The sequence below is a fragment of the Malaclemys terrapin genome, chromosome 1, assembly GCF_027887155.1.
Source record: "Malaclemys terrapin pileata isolate rMalTer1 chromosome 1, rMalTer1.hap1, whole genome shotgun sequence".
Taxonomy (NCBI): Eukaryota; Metazoa; Chordata; order Testudines; family Emydidae; genus Malaclemys; species Malaclemys terrapin.
Genome location: NC_071505.1, coordinates 90000694 through 90025099, shown reverse-complemented (window position 1 = coordinate 90025099; position 24406 = coordinate 90000694). Strand labels below are relative to the sequence as shown.

Genomic DNA, 24406 nt, shown 5'->3' with positions numbered 1-24406 from the left:
CATCCACAGAGCCAGTTATCACATCATAGAAGCCAATTAGGTTAGTCAGGCACAACTTCCCCTTCGTGAATCCATGCTGACTGTTCCTGATCACTTTCCTCTCCTCTAAATGTTTCATAATTGATTCCTTGAGGACCTGCTCCATGATTTTTCCAGGGACTGAGGTGAGGCTGACTGGCCTATAGTTCCCCGGATCCTCCTTCTTCCCTTTTTTAAAGATGGGCTCTACATTAGCCTTTTTCCAGTCATCTGGGACCTCCCCCGATCGCCATGAGTTTTCAAAAATAATGGCTAATGGCTCTGCAATCTCACCCGCCAACTCTTTTAGCACCCTCGGATGCAGCGCATCCGGCCCCATGGACTTGTGCACGTCCATGGTGCCACCCCAAACGTGCTTGGTTGCCTGGTGCCTGGAGCCGGCCCTGCTATCTAAGCCCCACTGGTCCTTGTCCCCTGATTGCCCCCTTCCGGAACCCCACCCCCTATCTAAGCCTCCCCTCTCCTTGTCCCCCAACTGCCCCCTCCTGAGACCCTCCCCCAAGTTCCCCCCTAGGACCCCACCCCCTACCTGTCCCCTGACAAACCCCTGGGACTCCCATGCCTATTCAACTGCTGCCTGTCCCCTGAGTGCCCCCCCAAACCCCTGACCCATCTACCCACCCTTCTCCCTGCCCCCCCGAACCGCCGCCCCATCCAACCCCCCCCCGGTCCCTTGACTTCCCCCCCGGAACCCCCTACCCCTTCGCCAACCCCCCAGCTCCCTTACCGTGCTACTCAGACAGCGTGTCTGGCTTTGCGCAGTGCCAGACACGCTGCTGCATACATGCTGCCGTGCTCCCCTGCGGAGCCACAGGCCCCCCCCCCCCCCCCCAGCACCTGCCTTCCAGATTCAAACACCTCAAAATTCAGGAGTGCTCAAGCTCAGTTTGGGCAGCTGTTACTTCATTTCTCCCAAATCAAATATACTGATCCACTGTAACTTGCTGTAGAAAAAGTAGGATAAAATTGAGCAAGAAATGCTTCCCAGTGGTTATTCGGACTGGAATTGCTATTTTCAACAGCCATTGCCTTTTTGTTTGTTTGTTTGTTTAAAAGGAAGACAGTGATATTGCATTGGCAAATTCCCCATAGAAAGAAAGAGTGGAACAAAAGAATAATAAAGGCACCTCAACTTTTCCTCATTTATGGAGGACAGTCTTATAATACACATCCAGATATCCTCCCATCACACAAGCTGAAAATTATTCCACTTTCCTGCAGTTCTGTAACCATATGGGAATCAATCCTGTCTGTTCTGTGCACATCTAAAATTCCTGCTGAATGACCTGCCCTGGGAGCGAGTCACCAGTGACCCAGGGCTGCGGCGGAAGGAGGGTGCAGGTGTCGGGAGGTGCGGGGGGGAGAGCCCGGGGCTGGGGTGGCAGGTGTGTGTGTGTGGCAATGGTGGGGGGGTAGGAGGAGCCTAGGGCTGGGACGGCAGGGAAGTGCGGGGGGGAGGGGAGCGGTGAGAGCCCAGGTCTGGGGCAGCAGCGGGGTGCAAGTCGGGGGGGGGAACCCAGGGCTGGGGCGGCAGGGGGGTGCGGGTGGTGGGGGAGAGCCCAGGGTTTGGGCAGCAGGGAGGTGCGGCGAGGAACCCAGGGCTGGGATGGGGGGGCAGCCAAAATTTTTTTTGCTTGGGGCAGCAAAGAACCTAGAGCGGGCCCTGCCCCTACTTCTGCTGCCTAGGAGCTGCAGGGATGCAGAGCCGGGTAGGGAGTCCCACCAACCCTCCCTCCCCCAGCACCTGCGGCACCCCCGGACTTAAACTCAGCTGGAGGGCTGAATCGCTAAAGACCCCCTGAGAGAACCATCGGCTGGGGGGGAGAGACTCATGAGAGGTGGGTGCCACCCTGAAAAAAACTGGGATCGCAGGCATATCGGCCAGAGAAAAGGGGGCACTCATGAGAGGTGAGTGCTGACCCAATTACACCTAGTTAGAAATGTTACTGTATGCTGGTAAACTTTACTGCATTGGAGGCAATGTGTTCCATTCGTAGGGCAGGAAGTACTCTGCATTAGTCAGTAGCACACTAATGAAGGGCTGGTCTTAAGGGAGTCCAAAGGGAATCCTATCTCGTCCATGACAGGCAAATGTCAGCTGCAGCAGGGGAGTACCCAAAAGAGTAGGGATGAAGACTCCGAGATGGAAACACACAAATTAAAGGGTGAGGGAAACCACTCCTCCTGCCAAAAAAAGTTTGGGGTTTTTACATGGTCTTTATTTTTTTTGCAGGGTAAAATCTACATTCTCTTTCCAGCTGAAAGCACCAAGCATCCTTAGTAAGTGATTTTATCGTTTGTATTAGGACAGTACCTGGAGGTCTCTTTGTGCTAGGCACTGTACAGATACACAGTAAGAGATCGTCCCAGCCCTGCCCTGAAGAGTTTACATTCTAAACAGGCAAGGCAGAAACAGTGAGACAAAGGAAATATTATCATCATCTCCATGTTACAGTTTGATAACGGTCTATTCCATTTCTCTGGGCTGTGTGGCTGGGCAGTCTGTGGGTGGACAGGTGACTTGACTGAAGTGCTGATGTGCGCTGGCTAGTCTCTGCTTCCTACAGCCTAGACAGGGCGATGGGAAACTAAATGTAAATTAGCTGCTTTCCTTTGGGAACAAGAGGCTTTTAGGTTAAAACCAGATTTTTTGTCTGAACTATTCATAATCTAGCCAAGCAGCGAATGTGATCTGCTCCCTACCCTCACCACACCCTCATCCCTTGACTTCTATTCACACAGCCCAAATCTCCTTTCTCACAGTAACATAGAGCGTGTACTTGATATGAGGCACGAGAGGCAAGCACTTTTCAAGAACTAAAGAGACAGGAAGTAATAAACATTAAAGAATAAAAGATTCCTCTTTTTATTAACATAATTTTGTAAACAATACACAAATTATAACAATCATTTGCAAGGGCAAATTACAGGGTTATCTTGCACAAAACACAATATTTTGAGACAATTTAGTGGCAATTCCTCCCATAGTCGCTTTACTCTAACATAAGAGGTTTCTATTCCAAAGAAACTGTGTTAACACTTTTCTGAGCTGAAAGTGAAAGGAACGTGTGTAATGGAGGAAGGAAGGTGTCGTGTTACAGGCATAGCATAATAACCCTTTAAATAGTTTGTGAGCTTTTTTGTTCCATTCCCCATGTTCAGGTTTTTTTTAGAAGTTGCCAGAACCCAGTCAGAGCAGCAGTGTGTACATGGAGGAATGCCTGGCATGTGTATTTCCAACAAACACATGATTGGACCCCACTGTACACATGTGGTTCCTTCATATTACGTTTGTGTAAAGAGAAAAAGATAAGATCAAACTGGAATAACACTAAACTATAAAGTACATATTGGGCCAGATTCTCAGCTGGCGCAAATAGGCATAGCTCCAGAAGTCACTTTAGATCAGTGGAAGATGTGATCCATTTTTGTTTACCAAATCTCCTAAAATAATGCAGGTAAATCTCTGTCAATAGCATTGTCTGCAGCATGTACAAGCAAATGCGAAGTGTACTTCAAAATCTCTTCTCAGAGAAGGCATTGGCTTGGCCCTGAAGGAATACCCAGGCAAAGTGCTAGAAAACCAACCCACACTCAGAGCACCGACTTTCCCATTTAAACAGCTGCAATAAGCTCATATTATGTGTTGCAGTGACAAGTCTGCCAGGCTCTTGCTACCCACATGTAATCACGCTATCTTGAGCATTCCGTTACACATTTGCTATTTGTACCAACACGCAACAGGGATCTACACAATGCTGACGGGTAAACGGCCAATAGTGCTGATAGCATAACTTCAGAGGATCTCAAGGAGACTCTGTTAAAGAATGAAGCAGACACAATGCTAAGGCCAGGCCTAAACTACAGGCCTATACAGGTATAACTATGTCGCTCAGGAGTGTGAAAAATCCACACCCCTGAGCGACATAGTTATACCGACCTAACGCCTGTGTAGACAGCGCTATGTCGTCAGAGCTTCTCCTGCCAACACAGCTATCGCCTCTCAGGGAGGTGGATTAACTATATTGACAGGAGAAACTCTCCCACCGGAGTAGGAGCATCTTTCAGTTAAGCACTACAGCCTTCCTAAAATATATGAGGAGAACTTTGCAAAACACTGCACTTATCTTGGGACAGCCAGGATCTGATAGGGGTGTGGGGTGAGTGTCGTGGCAAAGTGTCCATCCTCTCGAGGCCTGGCCTGGCCCTCAGGGAGATGGAAGGTGAAATGCTGCAGCAGGCTAGTGAAGAAGAGGAAGAGCTCCATCCTGGCTAGTTGTTCCCCCAGGCAAACACGACGACCTGCAAGCGTGGGAGTGAGAAAAGAGGGAGGAGGCAGAGAGGAGGAGGATACAATAACTAGTCACCGAAGGAGTAAGACCCTTACTGCTCAGGCACAGGTTGGAGTGAACAGAGACTCTGCCTCCATATGCAGCAGATGGTGAGTCTCCCTCTTCTCAGACCCTGTGTGAACAGGAACAACTAGGAAATACTTCTCCAGACCAATCAATGTTCTATTTAATCTGATTGCCTGTCTCTGATGGTGGCCAGCACCAGACGCTTCAGTGGAAATCATAATACCAAGGACTGTCAGTTGATTTGGAGAGGGGAATTACTGCCTCATTAGCCTGACTCAAAAGGGTCAGAGACACTCGAATACACAGGGCTAAATCCTCAGCTATTAAATTGGCATAACTCCATTGATGTAAAAGGATCTATGATAATTTACACCAGTTGAAGATCTGTCCCATACGCTCTTTGTGGAATTCTTGCCTTCTAGAATCGAAATGGGCAAATAAATGCCTTTAGATAGAGAAATCTGAGGTGGAACAACATGCCCATGCTACCAGGCAGGAGATTCTGGTTCAAGTGCAATCTGGGGACATTGGTTTCCTGGACTTGAGGCAAATACAAGTGGTGCATCTTCACCAATGACCCATGTCAGGCTAAACCACTGCAGCAAGCCTTTGCACTACTCGTACAAACAGCATCACCTCACCGCCAGCCTGAAAGACATCACTGGTGCCATATCTACTCCCATAACCACTGCAAAATCCTTCTAACAATGTAACTGAATGTCCTGTATTCTGTTAAGTCAGAGATCAAAGGGAGATGTTAACATTTAGATGAACTGTGAATGTAGCAATAGCACTGTCTTCATTTCTCTTTGAAGTATGTAGTAAACTCCCTGTAAATGGCGGGAAATGGGCAGTTGCCTTCTGTTAATCCGTGCAGCTAATTACCAGTGGTGCTTAGGAAATAGGAGGTTACTTCAAGACCACTATTGGTCACCCAAGGACCGCAGGCTGTCAAGAGGCTGCTGGACAACTATAAAAGAACTCTAGGGCCCTGAGCCTGTTATCTCAGACCTGCTAAGCTTCGTCAGGGGAAGTTTGAGTCACAACACTGAGGTCTCCAGCTCCATTCTGGATCACCCTGATCTTGGATATTGGACTTTGAACTATAAACTGAAGAACTGATTCTGGAAAGGACTCTGCAATTCTAGAGCTCACCCTCTATACTATGAAACTGGCGTAAGAATTTTGTTCATATCTGTATGTGTAATGATCTTTTAACCAACACACTCTCTCTTTTTTCTTTTTTAATAAATCTTAGTTTCCTTAATAAGAATGTATTTGGGTAAGATCTGAGATATTAATTAACCTGATGGGCAATGTGTCTGATCCTTTGGGATTGGTAAGATTTTTATATGATGAACAAGATTTTCAGTAATCTTCATCGTATCTGGAGACTTGGGTGTCTGGGTGGGAGCTCAAGGGTGGGTTGCATTAAGGGAACTGTATTTTGGCTTCTGGGTAACCAGTAAGGTATTGCATTGTAGAAGCTGTTTTGTTGCTGGCTTGGTGAATCTAAGTATTACAATAACCACCACTTTGGGGGATTGTCTTCCCCACTTGTTGCAGTTTGCCCTAATTGAGCAATCTCAGCATGCCCCAATCACACCTTGTTATAGGTTGACTCAAAACCTTATTCAAACTCATATGTGAACGTGCCTGTCACTTACAATAGTTGTAAGAAATACTTAAGGGGCCACACCTAATACAAGGCCTAATAGAATCTGCCCAGAAACTAGCATCAGGTGGGTAGGGAGTTCCACTTGGTATTGTGACCAGGTTGGGGAGAGGGGGAATGGAAGGGGGTTGCGAGTCTGAGAGAGAACACACAGAAACTGAGAACAGACAAAAACAGAGAGAAGCAGAGACAAAAGCAAGAAGGACAAGCAGTAATAGCCTGTGAGTGCAGTGAGACCCCTAGGAAAAAGCTTTTGGGTCTGTTGGCAAAAGAGGCTTTGGGCTATAAGCTAAGAAACTCCTCCTTTTGTTACGGTTCCTCCTGAGTTCAAAGAGCAGGACTTCGTATGTTCCTTATAAATAAACAAGATGGCATCAAAGAAAATACTTGACTCCATCAATTTCTACTTCCAACTGGAATGTCCCCAGGGCCCTGAAATCTGACGAACATAAGAACAGCCATCCTGGGTGAGACCAAAGGTCCATCTAGCCCAGTATCTTCTCTTCCTACAGTGGCCAATGCCAGGTGCCCCAGAGGGAATGAACAGAACAGGTAATTATCAAGTGATCCATCCCCTGTCGCCCATTCCCAGCTTCTGGCAAACAGAGGCTAGGGACACCATCCCTGCCCATCCTGGCTAATAGCCAATGATAGACTTATCCTCCATGAATTTATCCAGTTCTTTTTTGAACCCTGTTAAAGTCTTGGCCTTCACAACATCCTCTGGCAAAGAGTTCCACAGCTTGACAGTGGATTGTGTGAATAAATACTTCCTTTTGTTTGTTTTAAACCTGCTGCCTATTAATTTCATTTGGCGACCCCTAGTTCTTGTGTTATGAGAAGGAGTAAATAACACTTCCTTATTTATTTTCTACACACCAGTCATGATTTTATAGACCTCAATCATATCACCCCTTAGTCATCTCTTTTCCTAGCTGAAAAGTCCCAGGCTTATTAATCTCTCCTCCTATGGAAGCTGTTCCATACCCCTCATCATTTTTGTTGACCTTTTCCAATCCCAATATAGCTTTTTTGAGATGGGGTGACCACATCTGCACGCAGTATTCAAGATGTGGGCATACCATGGATCTATCTAGAGGTAATATGATATTTTCTGTCTTCTTATCTATCCCTTTCTTAATGATTTCCAACATTGTTTGCTTTTTCTGACTGCCACTGCACATTGAGTGGATGTTTTCAGAGAACTATCACAATGACTCCAAGATCTTTCTTGGGTGGTAACAGCTAATTTAAACCCCATCATTTTATATGTATAGTTGGGATTATGTTTTCCAATGTGCATTACTTCGTATTTATCAACCCTGAATTTCATCTGCCATTTTGTTGCCCAGTCACCCAGTTTTGAGAGAGCCTTTGATAGCTCTTCACAGTCTGCCTGGGACTTCACTATCCTGAGTAGTTTTGTATCATCTGCAAATTTTGCAGCCTCACTGTTTACCCCTTTTTCCAGATCGTTTATGAATATGTTGAACAGCACTGGTCCCAGTACAGACCCCCGGGGACACCACTTTTTACCTCTCTCCATGCTGAAAACTAACCATTTATTCCTCTCCTTTGTTTCCTATCTTTTAACCAGTTACCAATCCACGAGAGGACCTTCCCTCTTATCCCACGACAGCTTACTTTGCTTACGAGCCTTTGGTGAGGGACCTTGTCCACATGCTTGTTGACGCCCTCAAAGAATTCTAGTTTCAACTAGACATTGAGATTGGAAAGGGGCAACGCTTATCTAGTGTGGCTGTGGAGCAAATAGGAAAGGTAGAGGTGTTGTGCTTTGCGCTGCTAAGGTACAAATACAGAGCTAGCTAACAAAAGTCCATTCTTGAATTACGTGAGGCTCTAGATCAGCGGGTCCCAATTTTTTTGCCAGTGTGACCCTGTTTTAATGCACTATTTCCTGCTGGAACCCCAGAAAACATGGAGGAGCAAAATGGTGTCCTCTGCACACAAAGGATTGCCACGATCCCATGTGCTGATGGCGCGGCCCCATTTGAGGGTGTGAGCCATATTTTGGGAACTGCTGCTCCAGAGAGTGCAAGGCAGGCACTGACACAGAGTGCAGGGGAGACACTCATTGCACTGCAGTTTGGCACAAACGGAAGGTGGCTGCTCAATTACCTGTTTACAGACTAAAATCAAATCATAAAACGAAAAACAAAATTGGCTTTTAACCAGGGGTACGTCCACACTTTGAGCTGGAAGGTGTAATCTCCAGCTCGAGGAGACGTGCCTCCACTAACTCTGAGCTAGATAGTGTGCTAAAAACAGAAGTGTAGCCAGGGGGGCGCAAGCAGCGGGAGGGGCTAGCCACCTGAGTAGATACCTAATATCTTGGACGGGATCATCCTCAGGGTGACCAGTCCCTCCCATTGCTCACGCTGCAGTGGCTACACTCCTACATGCTATCGCAGAGTTAGCGTGGGTATGTGAACCCAACCTGGAACATACACCCCCAGTCTGAAGTGTAGATGTACCCACTGAGCCAATACCTAGCTCAGCTTAGTACCCAGACACAGATAACCCCGCTCCAGTACTGCAGAGTATTCTGGAAATGCGTTAGTAGCTGCCTAACTAACCAACCCCTCTCTGTAACGGAAACGGTTGGCTGCATTGAAACAAACAGAAAGCACCTACCACCCTGCTAAGTGTTCTTCTATTTTTGGAGGTGATCCAGTCACTGGGAAAGGTCCTGTGGCAAAGCTATAACACTGCTCAGTGCATAGACCCTTCTGTCTAAGCCCTCACGTTTCTCACTGTTGGAACTCCTGGGCTGCACTGGTACACGCCCGGCAGAGGCCGTGCCCCACCAGTTCAGAAATCCCTCTGCTGTTGATGTGGTGACCAGAGGGGTTAGGACAGAGCCTACAGCCCCTCCACCAGCCACAGCTGGCCTCCTTTGGTGTCTATCAGAGAATCAGTATTTCCCTCTTCCCATCTCTCTGGTGAGTTTGGAGCATATGGGAAACTGGGAACATCCATCTCTCCTTCATCCCCTACTGATCCATGTACCCCATTGCAGTGGTCCCAGGGCCTCCAGTAACAAACGACTTCCTTTGATCAGGGTGCCTTGCAACAGATAAAGAAGTATGTGGCACACAACAATTTTGATCATGCTTTAACAGAAATCCTTAACTATAACCTCATCCTTTTCCCAATAACACACACCTCACCTGTGTGCACACTGTTTCTAAACCAATTCCTGGGCTTGCAGTTAAGGTTTTCCGTTATAGTGCAGAAGCGATTAATGTGTTGCATTCAGTATGTCCCTGTGTCTATTGAGTATGGAGTAATTTCTCTGGGGAGATGCAGCATGCTCATGAAGAACAGAGCCTAACGTGATGGATGGGTGTATAGGCTTACGGGACGAAGGTCCTCCTTAACCTGGCAGTTCTGCGCTCCTCAGGGATTAGGTAGGTGGGTTTGTTACATAAGCAACCGGAATTGATTTGTAACAAGTTTATTTTCTATTTAAATAACTACAGCGGTAGAAGATGAGCAATGAATTAATTAAGGTGAGGGTTGCCCAGTTTATTGCAGAGTACAGAATACAGGACTGCTTCCCTTTGGCCGAGTGGTTTACACAGGCCCTGGGGCAAGCTGCTCAGGCTCTCAAGGCCTGACCCTAAGTACAGAATTTCAAGGCCAGAGTTTCTGCACTGGAGAAATAGAGAGAGGGAGTTATTTTGCAGAGGTTGCATATACTGGTACCACCAGGGCTGTAGAACAGACCCAGCTCAGCACACACTGCACTGATCTTCCACATGAGGAAGCTGCTCTTATGATGAGAGGGACACCTTCCTTTAGAGGAGACTCACTTTCCCATAACAGTAGTGGGTCATTTCTCATGTACTGTGCCTCAATTCCACAGGGACGGCCTCTCCCAGTTGCTCCTCCCCTTGGATTTACCTGCAGAGAAAGGCAGGAAGGCCTCTCGCTTCACAAACTGTCCATCTGCATCCAGGAAGTGCTCCGGGTAGAACTGGTGCGGCTTCTCCCAAACCGTTTCATCCTTCAGCACCGAGGACAAGTTAGTGATGACTGTCGTCCCCTGATCCACCCCAGAGAAGAAACGGGGTACATAAGAATTGTCACATCAGAACAGGCCAGTCCCTCTGCATTCAATTTCCCATTTCAAGTAGTGGCCATTGTAGGATGCTTCAGAGGAAGGCACAGAACCTACCTCAGATACCTAAGTGTATAATCTTATAGCACAGTGGAGTGGGACACTTTTAAGGCCCTCGGCAGTGCACGGCATATGCTCTGAACCCTGTCGCCCTTGTACATTGCATGCTAGCCAGACTAAGAATATGCAAGTGGTGTTTTCAGGGTCTAATGAGGTTCATGGGATGAAAATTGCTTCTACTCCCCAATTTTAGCTCTGGTAAGAGTGTTCTGATTGAGAGACTGAACTACAATTCTCATTGTCTTCACAGAAAAAGCGAGATCTTTTCCCTCTCACATGTCTTAGACCTGAGCTAGAGGAGTTTCTTCTAAGGGCGAAAGTGGAATTGAGTATTGTATGGCTTTGGTCTCTCCAGTGAGACTGTCACCAAGGAAGGCAATAATTGCCCATCATTGTCTCTTGTCTACTTGGAACTGGACTGAGATGCACAGGGCCTCTGAACAGCCTTCAGATAATAGAGTTTTAGTTGCTACTGTACTGGATTTGAACTCTTGACCTAGCAGGTAGTTTCTATACAGTTAATCAGCATTACCTTTCTCCACCTTCAAGCAGATATAGTGAATGTTATAAGGTGCCCAAGACAAAATTACAGTCTCCCTTGTAATGATAGCAATCCTTAGTTGTGTTTTAGCTCCATTTGTTGTTTTTTCAGATATCCAAAGACCTGTTGAAGATGGAGCTAGCCACATAAACAAGGCTCTCTGAGGCCCAAGCCCTTTCAAAACTGCACATTTGATAACTCGCCAATGGTTGTGAGATTCAGGGCCTGGTGCTCCACCCCCCTCTGCATGGAACCTTGGGGAGATTCACATATGGAATGTCTGCAGCTTCAGGACATAAGTCTGCAAGGGGAGAAGATGTCTGCATCCCCTGCCTGGCCATAGATACCTTTGGAATGAAGTAGCCTTGGAGCTCGGTGTCCCGGTATGTCATGTGAGGCAATCCAGCAGGAACAATATCCCCATAACGTTGAGTTTCATGGATCACAGCATTGGTATAAGGCATGTTCGCTTGGTCCTCCATCTTGGGTGACCTGTCCCTGCCAATCACCTTATCAATTTCCTCATGGACTTTACCTGGAAAAAGACACTTTACATCCTCCTCAATATAACATAATGATGTACATCAACACTGTAGAAATGGGGAACCTGCAGATTTACCCTTAAGTTTTAAACACTGTGGGGCAGGGATTGTCTGTTTATTTGTACAGCGCTGGGTTTATATTCTGTGAGTTTGTTAGCCACCTTCCTATCAATCACTGAGCAGTTTACAAGTGAGTCATCTCTAAGAAGTGGGTGCAGTGTTTGGGAGGTGTGTGGGGCACTTGGTCAAGTGTCAGGAACGATATCCAGCAGTGGGGAGAGGGCGTGGACACACTTCTGATTTCTCTCATCTCCACACAACCAGAAAGCCTCTTTGATACCCCAGACATGTACTGTTCTGCTTCCCAACTGCTAATTCCTGACCTCACAATCAGGTCTTGTGTGTTTGTTGAAAGCACCTGAAAGCAAGAGTGCAAGGGAGGCAGAGTTTACCTGGTTGGGGGCAAGGGGGCAAAGTGAGCCCTGTAGACAGTGGGAAAGAGAAGAATGCAGAATTAGGCGCTGAAGGAGAGCACATTCATCTTCAGTCACTCAGCCCAATTTACATAGTCATCCTCTGTGCTATGGGTTAATAAGCTCATTGTTAAAGACATCCCACCTTCTTCATACTGTATTTGACCCACTTGTGCCTCCGGCGTTGGCACATTTAAGCAGGTCAGCATTTATCCCTACGGAGACCCTAAGAGAAGGAAGAATTACCAAGTAGCTACGAGGGTCTCAAAGTGCACTTGTCATGAAGAAAAGTGGTGAGCGCTCCCCCTGACAATGAAATCTTTAACAGGGGCTTTCTCTCTCCCTTGCCACAGATCTTTGCTCTCCCTCTCAGAGTTTTCCAGTGGAATTATTTCCCCAATCACAGCTGTGACTGTTGCTACGGCAGTGTCATACGCCCAGAACACAAAGGTGACAGCAGATGCTAAGAAGTTCTCAGTGTAGGGTGACCAGACGTCCGGATATTATTGGGACAGTCCCGATTTTAGGGGACTTGTCCCATGTCCCAACCTTACATCAGTCGGAACGCCCTTTGTCCTGATATCGGGGACCGCAGCCACCGCGCCGGAGCCTCTGATTACCGCCTCCTGGGAGAGCTCCAAGGTCCGCCCGCTGGCAGGAGTGCCGCGTGCTGCAGGGGCAGGACTTGCAGGCGCCGGGAGCGGGCAGAGAGCCCTCCACCCGCCCGCCCCTCCCCCCCCCGACCCACAACCGTAGGAGCCAGGGGGACCAGCCTGCCGAATGCGTCCCAGGACAGGAGCCGCCCCAGGTGAGCACCACCCGGACGCCCCACCTCACCCCCTGGCAGGTCCCTCTGGCTCTTAGGGTGGGGGGGCTCTGCATGCTGCCGGCACCTGCAAGCCCCGCTCCGCAGCTCTGGCAGCTCCCATTGGCATTTTTCCCGGTGAATGGGAGCCACGGAGCTCGCGCTAGTGGCGGGCGCAGCCCGTGGAGAGTCTGGAGACCCCCCTCACTGCTCTCACCCTAGGAGCCAGAGACCTCCCAGCAGGGCTGGTGAGTGCGGCCAGAGAAGGGGGCAGGGTGTGATGGAGTGAGTGTCTGGGAGACTGTGGGGGGGCAGTCAGGGTGTGGAGGGCACTGGGCAGTAGGGGAGGTTTGTGTGTGTCAGGGCCCTGGGCAGTGCAGGTCTGTGTGGGGCATTTTTTAGTTGTGGTGGTGGGGCTGTGTGGAAGGGCACTGGGACAGAGAAAGGGGAAATCTGTGTGTATTGGGAAACTAGCGAGTGGGGGGTTGTGTGTGGGGTGCTGGGCAGCTGTTGTGGGGCTGTGGGCAGGGGGGCGCTGGGCAGGGTGTGTGTGCACAGCACTGTGCATTTGTGGTGGAAGGGTTGTAGGGCGGCTCTGGGCATAGTGGATCCAGCGGGCGCTGGGCAGGGGAACTGTGTGGCGCAACATGGCCCCACCCCCAACAGGAAGGGGCACACTGGTAGCACAGGGCCAGGCGGACCAGTGTGCCTCTGGCTCCGGTCGGGGCTGTGCACCTGTCTCTGTCTCCTCCCCGCCCCCCACTCGCCGAATGTGTCCTGATATTTCACTCTTGCGATCTGGTCACCCTATTTCAGTGGAAAATGCAGGGTGGGGAGAACCTGTCCCCTCTCCACCAGTCCTCTTGCTTACACTGGATGTCAGGATGGAGAAGCATGTACAGCAATGCCCAGCGCAGGGTGGTGGAGGTGGTCTCAGTGCCAGCGGTAAACAAGTCAACTGTTACCAAACGAAGGTTGTTGTCACTGAAACTGGTCCCCGCATGCTCTTTAGCCTGAAGGGAACAAAAGAGAGCGTGATTTGACCTTGGAATTTTGTTGGGGAGAGAGGAGCAGACGGGTAGATAGTGGTAATTCATATTCTCAGACTGAAAGGTTGAATTGTTTGCAGAGTGCAGCATAACACACGCATATGACAACACAGAGCTTGAGCATCTACAATGGGGTAGTCAATAGGTGGACAGCAGGCCAAATCTGTACTGCTAGATGCTTTTGAACAGACCCTGAAATCTTTTTATTTACATATCATTATTGTCATTTTTTTAAATTATTTTCTCTGCAGTCTGGACTTTCCGTATACCTTGCCCAAGAAATTTGGACCATAACAAAAAATTATTGACTACCCCAGCAGAAGTCTACACTGATTGTCAACCCTACGTTAAGAATATTCTAGGCCAGGCGTGAACCTGTGGCATCCACACCGTAGCAGAGAGACCCGAATCAAACCAACCATATCCCAGACTCCCTAGCACCCTCCCAGAATGTGGCCGCTCTAGCCTTGACTGTGGGAAAGCTTTACTGCCCACCCTGCATGTTACAGGAAGTTTGACCAGCCTGCCAACACTGCCTGCCGAGCAACATGGAAGAAGCCCCTTTTCAAGAACTTTGCTTGCTTGCGCTGTCCCGCCTGTGTCAGGAATGGGGCAGAGTTTCCATGAGGCGCTGGTGGACATTTCAGCGGCACTTTCTAACCCACCAAAGTCCAGGGGTGCTGGATGATGGAAACCATGTATTTGGTGTTTGTTATTACTGCTTCAAGCCAGTGGTTGCGGCCAGTTCCAGTTCCAACACCACTGCCCAACGCACCTGAAAGAGCTTGTGGTGGTGGAGGAGGAGGAGTACCTAGGCACGGCAGACTCTCACTGCCTGATGCTGCTCAGTACACTCAGCATACATGCTGGAAACTCTGCCCACAGTCTTACCACCACAGTTAAAGGAGGGTCTCCAGTCAGTTTTAGAGATTTGTGCCTCTGCAACTACAAGAGGTTAGTGTGAGCACTCACACTTGATCAGGTCAGAAATTCCATGTAGTAGCATAAGGGTTTCATTTTGATTTTTTCTAAATGAAATGTTGTCAAAAGCCACATGTTTCATTGTTTCAATTTTGCAACCAGCTGTACTAGAAAGATATAAAAACAGATCGGGTTTTTGTTCTGGAACTTGTTTCCAGCCACGGAATTCCCAGCAGCCTGCCTTTGAACGAAGCTGTGACTTGGAAGGATGAAGGAAGTCTTCACTGTGACCTTTGCCAAAACGATTAAAAGGTGTCTCTAAACTGTACATGGTCGGCTTATGTCAGGGCTGTTCCACGGCCAAGAGAGCGAAGGACCCAGGTACGGCACCCAGTAGAGCGCGGCACTGCCTCAGTACGAAGTTCCAACTATCAGCCTATTCTTCAGCTGATTTCTGAGCATGAACTCATTAGACTCACTAGATAAGGGAAAACCAGAAGAAATAGAACAGGGAGCGGTTCATAGCAGTTCTATTAGCAATAGGATTTTGCTTGTAAACCTTACAACGAGGGAAGCTAACAGGGAGTGTTCCCATCACCAATATATTCACGGAGTCAAAGAGATCTACACCTGCCCATCTCATCCTACCGTCTCTATCTCTTGTAGAAAAGCATCAGTGAAGTCTCTCTTTTGGGTAGGATTCCAGGTCATCCTGTGCTCCTTCACAAGCTCATCTGTGAAGTCCAGGACCTCCTTTTGGGCTCGGAAGACGCTCTGTGGCACTCCAGGGATGCGCAGCAGCCAAGGTACTACAAGAAGGAGCTAAGATAATACAGTGAGAGAGAGAGAGAGAAAACCACACCCTATGGCTCCCAGAAAAGAATCACTAAACGACAATCTTACTGATCAATCAAATGGCAGCTTCTTACCGACCAAATCATACGTGCTGAGTTACCTGGGGCAGGAATCCACCTTCTTCCTTCAAGGCCTGTTCAACCAAATGCAGCAACCTCTGAAATTTCTTATTGTCATAGTCAAAGCGCTCACTATAGACGAGGGAGCAGATCACATTGCTAACTGCATTGTTTATAAGAAAATGTGGATCAAAAGGACGACCTGAAAAACATGCAGGACCAACCAAAGACATTAGGAGTCACACCATCATTGTAGCCTGCCCCTCGCTGCATGGAACACACTGAGCAAGAACCTCTAACATTTCAAGACTGCTTATGGAACAAACCAGTTTAAAGTCCATGCTCATGTAACCTGGGGAAGTTAAAGATGCCCCACATACTAACAGGGCTGGGCCTGGTCAATACTTGGAAGAGAGACCACCATGGAAAACTTAAGAATTCCAGGTTTGTGCTGCTGCAGATTCAGTCCCTGGTACTGTAGGGATAAGGCCTTTGTCTGCAGCCATATTAGGAAGCAGCGGCCATTAGCTAAGAAGTCACATCCTCACATTCCATCTAAAATACATTAAAACAATGTAATATCGGTCTGTTAAGAAGGCGATCCTGTCCTAATAGCCCCCACTATCACCAGATAAAGAAACAAATCTTAAGATGGTTAAAGAAAACTTAGTTTGATAGCATCCTGTCTGGCATGAAATCACTTATCAATAGTTGTGGTTGTCAAATCCTCATTTCTTTCTCGTTTTATCTTTATGGTCTCCACTTCTCTACTGTTTGTGTGTATGATCTCTGTCTGGTTCTTTGTTTTTGTCTGTTACATAATTAATTTTGCTAGGTGTAAATTAGTTAAGGTGACGGGGTCTGATTGGTTAGAGAATTTTGTTACAATATGTTAGAATTGGTTAGTAAAATGATTGGTTAATATAGCTAAGCAGGACTCAAGTTTCACTATATAAACTGGGGTCCAAGAAGGAGACCAGCGGAGAAGGAACAGAAGGATAAGAAGGAGGAAAGACCTGGAAGAAGAACTCACCGCTAAGACACAGCCTAAGATCAAAGCTGCAAAGAATCCTCTGCACAACCGTGACATGCAGCAACCAGAATCCAGACGAGATTGCCCTTGCATGGCCAACAGGGGGAAAGTCCGCCTGCCTGACCAGGATTGGTGAGCATAGCATTGTATGCTTAGCATGTGTATTCTGCTTGGTAATTGTTAATAAATAGAGATTATTACAGTGTAAGGCTCTTTCACGGGTAAAAGGTCTTGCAAACCCACAAACAGTACACCCTGAGCCCTAGGAATAGGGTAAGGGTGGGTGTCTAAATTAAGAGGGTTACATCTTGAGCCCTAAGAACTGGGTAAAGTGGGTGCCTCTAGAGTGTGGGAGTAACAGAGAACTGTGTGCCGGTAACAGTACTCATCTCTGCCTCAGTACTGAACCCGTGCCTGCTGTGTACAGACAGATGTTACTGGGCTGCTACAGACATTTTTAAGTTGAGGCATAAAAGTGATGTCCTTAAAGACTTCATGGCATGTTTTGGAAGCATGTTAGTGTTGATGCCTTCACCAGATTCCAGCTGAGGTAATTACATTCTACCAACCTAAAATTCCCCTTGCACATTCAATTGGAGATGTTGGGTTGTTTGTTTGTTTTTTTTACTTCCCAACACAAACTCTCATGTTAAAACATCTGTCAGGCTATCATATTATCCTTTCATTTCCTTATGTATGGAAGTCACACTGGTCCCCTGCCCCATCTCCCTTGATGCTACAAACCTTGTTCAGAACAGATCGCAGAGCATAGAAATCCAGCTTCCTCGGTCACACGCTGCTCCAGGGATTTCTTTCCCATCCCAAAGTTCCTCAAGGTGGAGAGAGCAAATCTCCTTTGCTCCTTCCAGGCATGACCATATCTAGCAAGCAGCACCCCTGGAAAATATTAATAAACAAGAGACATAATCACCTCTGGGAAGCACTATGCAAAATTCACTGGAGAGCAACAAAATAGGGCTGGAGAGACTGGCTTCTGAGGAAGGATAAAAGGAACCAAGTATAGCTTGGCCAAATGGCAACTATTGGGAGCTATTATTGCATCCTTCAGAGGTGTAGGTGGTTAGTGCAGACGGAGAGGGATTATTCAGGGAGCTCCAAGATATAGCTAGGAGTAATGGCATGAAATTCAGGGCCAGATCCGCAGCTGGTATAACCTGATGTAGTTAATGGAGATAAGCCATGCTATACTCTAAGGGTGCAAGCCTCAGGTTGGATGTCAGAAAACATTTCCCAATTATTAGATCTATTAAACTACTCAATAGTCTCTCAAAGGAATTAATGGATGCCCCATCACAAGTCATTTAAGATTGGATTGGACAAAGCACTGGAGAACATACTATAGGGAGCATCCCAGCACTGGCCAGAGTATGGGCCAGAGGGAGGTTGAGAAGATAGGTTGTGCATAATGGAGGCTGGGGGAGGCTAAGCCTCCCCAAACCTCTGCTAATACTCCCCGCCATGGCCCCGGGCCAGTGGGAGGACTCAGGAGCTCCTCCAGCCAGCCTGGGCTCGGGGTGGCTCAGGCAGGCGGTGGCTTGGGCGGGGCTTCTCCAGCCGCAGTAGGGACTTGGGGCAGGGCAGGGGACTAGTCTCCCCAAATGGGGGGTTCACACACTTCCCAGGGTTGAGAAAATGTGACTCTATAGATATTTTTCCAGCTCTAATCTTTGTTATGAAAGTGCTTTGGGATAACCTGAGATGATTCCAGCCCAACAAGCCTCCCTTTTAGATTGCATTTCTTTCTACCCTCCCACACTTTCATTCCTGGGTCCTGGAGGTTCCTCAGAAGAAGGTTATTTCTTTTACAAGCCAAGGAAGGTACATACATATGGTGAGGGATAGGAAACTGCCCATTCTGACAATTGCAGCCAATCGGTATTGATTAGCATGTACATTCTACTGAACATTTCAGAATGGCCACGTCTTAGTAGTTGTTGCAGCGCTGCAGTTGGGAAGGAGTGTCCCCATTTTCATCTAACCTGACTTCCTCCTCATGAGAGGTAGTGTCAGGGGCAGACTCCAGCAAAAGCAACATCAGCAGGGGGACGAGAGAGGAGGCAGTTCACTCCTTAAGTCCCCTTTAACCTCTCCAGGAGCTCAAATGATAAAGCCAGTCCCCCTGCAACACTGCCAGGAAACTATGGTAGTTTCCAAGGTACTTGCCTTCGGAGTTCTCTCCATAACCCAAGTGCTCATATATAGGAAAGTATGGTCGGTCAGCAAAGTCCTCTGATTTCTGGACCAATGCTTCCTTTACTGCTTTGAATCCATTCAATACTATCAGATTACTCCAGCAGTTCTGAAGACTAAAGACATTTCCATATTTTTTACTCAGCTGCCAAGAAAAGAAAAAGGGAAAATATATTGTTGGAAGCCAAATGACACTTCAATTTGCTGGAAAGCAAGCCTGAAAAATATCATCTTGCATTTCTGTACGCTCTCTAACTTAGAAGGATCTCAGAGCTCTCTATTGGGCTTGTTAGCTAATCACTGATGTGCAGCCACTTCTGGAGTGGAACAACTCACAGCAGCACTACACAGCCACTTACACAGGGAGAGAAGAATACCACCTTTGTCAGCTGAAGGTGCAGGAAGAGTTTATGTCAACAGAACGTAACTAACCAAGTTTAAATTTGGCCAGGGATCTTGTGAAAGTGTCGTGGGGTCTACCAGCAACTGCCAGCGGTCAGGATCTCTTTTGGTGTCTTCGAGGATAACTGACCCAAACGTACATTGTTCCTTAAAACCATGGTGTGGCACTGGTTTAACCACCGACCCAGAGAGCCTTCTACACTAATTCCTGCAGCACATGGCTTTGCACAGGAGATATCCCATTCAAGTACTGACGAGGCCCAACCTTGCTTAGTTTATGAAATCTGATATTATCACAGAGGGTGTAGTAGTGCTGGCTACAGATACACACATAAAATAAAAATTACTGACGTAAGGGATTGGGGGCGGTGGAGGGCGTTTGCTGTGATGCTTGCAAATGAGGTGCCAGCCCTTGCCCAGGCTGCAGGCATTAGCTAAGAACTAACAGACTCATCGCTTGAGACCAGACCAGTTCACCTGTATGTTAGTTTGCTCAAAATAGGTATTAGTCTTACAAGACTGTATTTGGTGTTTAGATTCTATGAAATGCTTGTGAGTTGCTGCAGGCATTAATCTCACTTGCAATGTCTCTGTTCCGCGCCGTAAGAAAATATGTAAGTTTTGCTTTATAACTTTGCAAATGGCTGCTCTGAACTTGTGAACCCAGGCACAGGAATCCTCCCTCACCCCATCAAGAAGGGCTGTCAAAATCAGCTGGGTCAAGGAACATTGCAATACAAAGGATTGGCTAATGGGCCTAACCCACTTTGGAAATACCATGTGCAAGGAAGCCTGTTCCGTGGACTTGGAAGGTGAATGAAGGAAATAAAACAAAGTCACAGGAAAATTTTCCATCTGTTTGGCTGTCTGAACTCTGACAGGGCGAGAGTTCCCCAGGGCTGCCTGCTGGGTCCGCCCTGAAAGACACTTTGAATAGACAGATCACTGCAACTCGGTCACTCTTAGATTTAGATGATAACTTACTTGTGTGTAGACGTTTGCTTGCTTGAACCTGCAAATAACTCTGTAATTTCTTTTTCCTAGTTAACAAACCTTTAGATCATTTATTACAGGACTAGCTACAGGTGTTGTCTTTGCTGTAAGATCTTGGGTACCAACTGATCTGGGGTAAGTGACTGGTCTCTTGGGACTGGGAATAATCTGAATGTGGTGTGATTTTTTTGGTGACCATTTATCAGTAAGTCCAGTTGGTCTGGGTGGCAAAATAGACTGAAGATTCTAAGGGGACTGTCTGAGACTCCATGGTAAGACTGTTACAGTGATCCAGGAGCAGGGGTGCTGGAACGGGGGGGGCAGGGCAATCCCCACAGTGGCCCGGGCTCCCTGGGTGGCTCTTACCAAAGCCAGGCTTGGGTTTCCAGCCTGGCCTGGGGACGGGGCCTCAGGGGAAAGAGAAGGAGCAGGGGGTGGAGGCACAAAGAGGGCAGGGCCTCGGGGGAAGAGGAGAGGAGAGGTAGGGCCACAGAGGGGGCAGAGCCTCATGCCGTCCCATACACTTCTACCGAGGTTCTAGCACTCCTGTCCAGGAGTTCACATTAGTTACTGGCTTGGTGAAATCTGCTTATAAAACACACCACCAGTTTGGGGTGTCTGCCCTGTTTTTGACAGTCTGCCCTGAGACAGGCAATCACACTCTTGAGCCCCTCCCGACAGCGTGATAGTTTCTTTGCCCATCTCCTAACCTATGTGGGTGGTTCATTACCCCAAAAACATTAGCCAGAAGATGGCTTATTGCAGCTATGAAATGTAATGTGACACTGATGGTATCCTAGCCAACGCTGTTCTGAGCATTACGGCAGTAGCAATGACACTCAGATAACAGGAAATGTTTTTGTGTTGATTAGTGCCCTAATGCAGTTGTGATTAAACTATTTTGGTAGAGGAAAAAAATCACATCCCTGACTGAAATCATTAAATTGATACAAAAACTGTGTGTAGACCAGACATGCCTGGAAAGGAGAAGCATAAAAGTCCTGCCCTTTTTCCACACTCAAGGAAAACCTGAGGAGGGGGCACCTATGGAATTGCAGGTGTTCAGCTAGTGCCCAACAACTTTCAGGTCTTAGACCAAAGCAAACCAAGTAAACTTCATTGAGAATGACGTGCTTCTAAGTTCTTGGCTGCAAATCTGAGTTTTGTATTTACTAACGTGGTTCCTTTTCAGCAGCTAACCATTGTGTGGTGCAAGGCAGGAGAGGGTAGTGCAAAGTTCTTTAAGATACAGCAGGACTCTCCTGATCACGTGTGCCAGTCCTGTCCCATTCCCTTGTAGTAATTTGGATTAGCCTGAAGGCCTTTCTAAATTATGGCAGTTTTCAATGGCCATGAGAGGCAGTTACAGCAGCTGGGATTCTGCAGGGTACAGGGGAACCCTGGCCCCTGCCTTGGCTACAGGAAAGCATCCTGTAGGAATTGCTATGCCAGCCTACAGCATCGGATTATCCCTCTGTCCTGCCTGAACACGCTGTGGCTGGCTACACTAGCTTTGAGGCTACTTTGCACCACTCCACCAGCACAGTGTGCCTCTTGTAAGCGAGCACCACGGCCACTGTACCCTGGGGACAGACAGGCATTGCAGAGCACAAAGCAGAAGAGTTTAAAGCAATTATCAAATAGTTCAGGTCCAAAATTGAACCTATTTTCAGCTATTTGTGGGATTTCTTGAGGATTGTCCACACAGATGGGAGAAAATGCCCTTCTGAACCAAGAATTTGGGGAGAGAAAAACCACAAGTATTTGTTTTATGTGTCTATGAAAAACACAAAAAAACAACGTATTGTGTTCCTGCTTTTGTACAGCAACTTTCCTCAAAGCCACTTGGGCATCAGCCAACGATGCTGATGATACACAAAGAGGCACTGTGTGACATGCAGATGAGAGTCCTTTTCTATAAGGCACATGTGTCTGTAACAGTGCCTAGCTTAGGGAGCTGGATGGGCTGATTCCTGAGGAAAGATAAAATGATGTAAATATATAGACTGGTCACATATCTAAGGAAGGGGACTACGATTCTGCCTGCAAGTATTTGAAAGGTGCAAATGCAAAGGCTGGAGGGAAATTGTTTAGGGTTGGGTGAAGGAGTAATGGAATGAAACTAAATAATGGAGAATCTACTCTGGACATCAAGAAACAAATCCTCAGCAAGAGGTCTATCAGACTGGGGAATAGTTTCCTAGGGGAAGTGATGAAAGCCTCATTGCTTGTCATTAAAACTGGATAAAGCCCTCAGGGGCATACCACTGACTAGAACATAGAGGGGTGGATAAGAATAGACCATTTCTATCTTTAATTTCTATGATTCTGTAAGTAAAAGGAGCTGTTTTCATTTCCGTTCTGTGAGAAATACAAGAAAGCAAAATGAAATTGTGTGAAATGGAAATAGGGACAGAAAAGGGAATAATATGTTGTTACTAAAAATGTGGCGTTAAAACAACTACAGGTCAAAAGTGTTGTTGTTAGCATTGTCATCATCCCATTTGATCTGGAAACTCAAAAACTCTTCCTACCACATGGTCAAAACAAGAACCAGACCCAGTTTCCCTGTGGCTGGAGTGTTGAAAGGTACCAGCCTAGAAAAGGGGCCTCTGGAGTTTGGAAACTACAATCACAAAACATAATATGATTTAGTTGCCTCAAGCTACATCAGTAGTTTCCTTGGAGAGAGGCAAAGCATTCACTTGTAACAACTAACCCTGCAGAGGTGGTGTGTGCTCTTGTTAGCGCAGACACAGCCAGCAAGCACATCCTAAAGTTGTATAGCTGGAGATTACAGTTTTGTTCACCTTTGCCGAGAGTCTCAATCATTTCTGATGACTTATGAGGAAGCTGTCGTCCATGCATCGACATCCCCAAACCAGAGAATTAGTGGATCTGAGCTGAGACAAATGCATTTCATATATAATAAATCTTTCACTAGCCCTTTTCATCCCAGAGGTTATAGATGGTATATAAAGGGACCACTTCACCCACCACTGAAGTGCAGCCATCTCTGAGGTGGAATGCAGCAGCTGTTTAACAGTGCTAATATTGTGCAACAGTCCAGCCCACTACAATGTCTCCAACTGAAATTACAGGGAGAAGGGAAAGAGTCAGTGTGTCTGGGTGTTCCCCTGTGTGTGTGTGTTTGTGTAGTGGGGATCACTCTCCTCCAGCGCTATCACAACATGTGCAGAGAATTCTACTGGGCTTGGGAGTGGAATGTTGCCCTCTGGACCCTAGAGCCAGAGCAAAGCCACAGCAGATAATCAGAGAGCGTTAGAGCCCCTCCTCCCCTAGTGGACTGACTGTTCCTGTGTTGGAAAAGCCCCAGCTTGTAAAATAACCCCTCCAGCCCGCACCAGCTGGATTAACGAACCACCAGCCCGGGCCAGCTCTGTTCCCCAGCACGCTGGGGTGACCAGATGTCCCGATTTTATAGGGACAACTCTGATATCCAGGTTTTGTCTTATATAGATGCCAATTACCCCCCACCCCGTCCCAGTTTTTCACACTTGCTATCTGGTCACCTCAGCTGTGCTCTCCAGCCCCTCTGGCACTGACCTGGGTAAAGGAGCGGTGCGGGTTGTGGAAATCGATCTGCAGCATGGTCCCAATGAAAGGCAGCGAGGTCGGCCCTGGTGGGTAGCGACTCCAGCTCTTCCTGCGCTTCAGGAAATCAAATAGCAGAGCGAAGACTGTGAGGGCTATGCCCAGTGTTGGGAGGTTGTTCCCGCAGGATCGAAGCTGGGACCAGAGCCACAGGAGCAGCTCCATGATCGTTCTCCCCTTTGCCCCCGCACGTGTTTTTAACTCTCACCCCTGCCTCTTTCTCCTGCTCCTGTTCTCTCCCTCTTTGCTATTTCTGTCTCCACCCGTTCCCCTTCTCTCTATTTATTTCTCAGACACCCGCCCCTCTCTTGCTGACGTCACAGCTTGGAGCTGCCTGGCCAGAATTTCTCTGTAGCCCCTCCTCTGCCTGGACAATACAAACTCGCAGGGGAGTGGTAAGGAAGGGCGGCCCAGCCCCTGCAAAAGGGAAAGGGCATAGCTCCATTTCCAGCATCTGTGGTATGTAACATGAGGGAGAAAGGAGCCCCTGGAGCCTGTGAGCTGTAAGGTTGGGTCCATATGCAAGAATGAGTCTCTCCTAGGGCTCGAACTGCCCCTTGTATTCAGCAGTAGCAATCCTTACCTAGAGTGACTCGATGTCCCCTTTTTGTAGGGACAATCCCGATAGTCA

At 47.6% G+C, this 24406-nt stretch overlaps 1 protein-coding gene across 2 annotated transcripts; it reads right to left on the bottom strand.

Annotated features, from left to right (window-relative positions):
* Positions 1 to 3638: 3638 nt before the first annotated feature.
* Positions 3639 to 24027, bottom strand: LOC128838321 (cytochrome P450 2D14-like). Of its 2 annotated transcripts, none has more exons than XM_054030412.1 (9): positions 23728 to 24027; positions 18739 to 18910; positions 17299 to 17451; positions 15563 to 15723; positions 15256 to 15429; positions 13509 to 13650; positions 11165 to 11352; positions 10000 to 10141; positions 3639 to 4341 (listed from the first exon to the last, which is right to left on the bottom strand). In XM_054030412.1, exons 1-9 carry the CDS (start codon positions 23938 to 23940, stop codon positions 4163 to 4165), a joined length of 1524 nt encoding a protein of 507 aa, XP_053886387.1. In that variant the 5' UTR covers positions 23941 to 24027; the 3' UTR covers positions 3639 to 4162. The 2 variants fall into 2 exon arrangements, with proteins under 2 accessions (XP_053886387.1, XP_053886393.1); XM_054030418.1 differs by lacking the exon at positions 3639 to 4341 and adding an exon at positions 4351 to 4503.
* Between the last annotated feature and the right edge of the window lie 379 nt (positions 24028 to 24406).

Bases quoted from the DNA above. Each gene is read 5' to 3' on its own strand.
- LOC128838321 (XM_054030412.1), bottom strand. From the start codon at position 23,940: ATGGAGCTGCTCCTGTGGCTCTGGTCCCAGCTTCGATCCTGCGGGAAC. The intron at 15,430-15,562 runs GTAACTCAGCAC...GTATTATCTTAG, and splicing joins AAGGTGGATTCCTGCCCCAG to CTCCTTCTTGTAGTACCTTG. The intron at 4,342-9,999 runs GTAAATCCAAGG...CCACGCTTGCAG, and splicing joins CTTCCTGCCTTTCTCTGCAG to GTCGTCGTGTTTGCCTGGGG.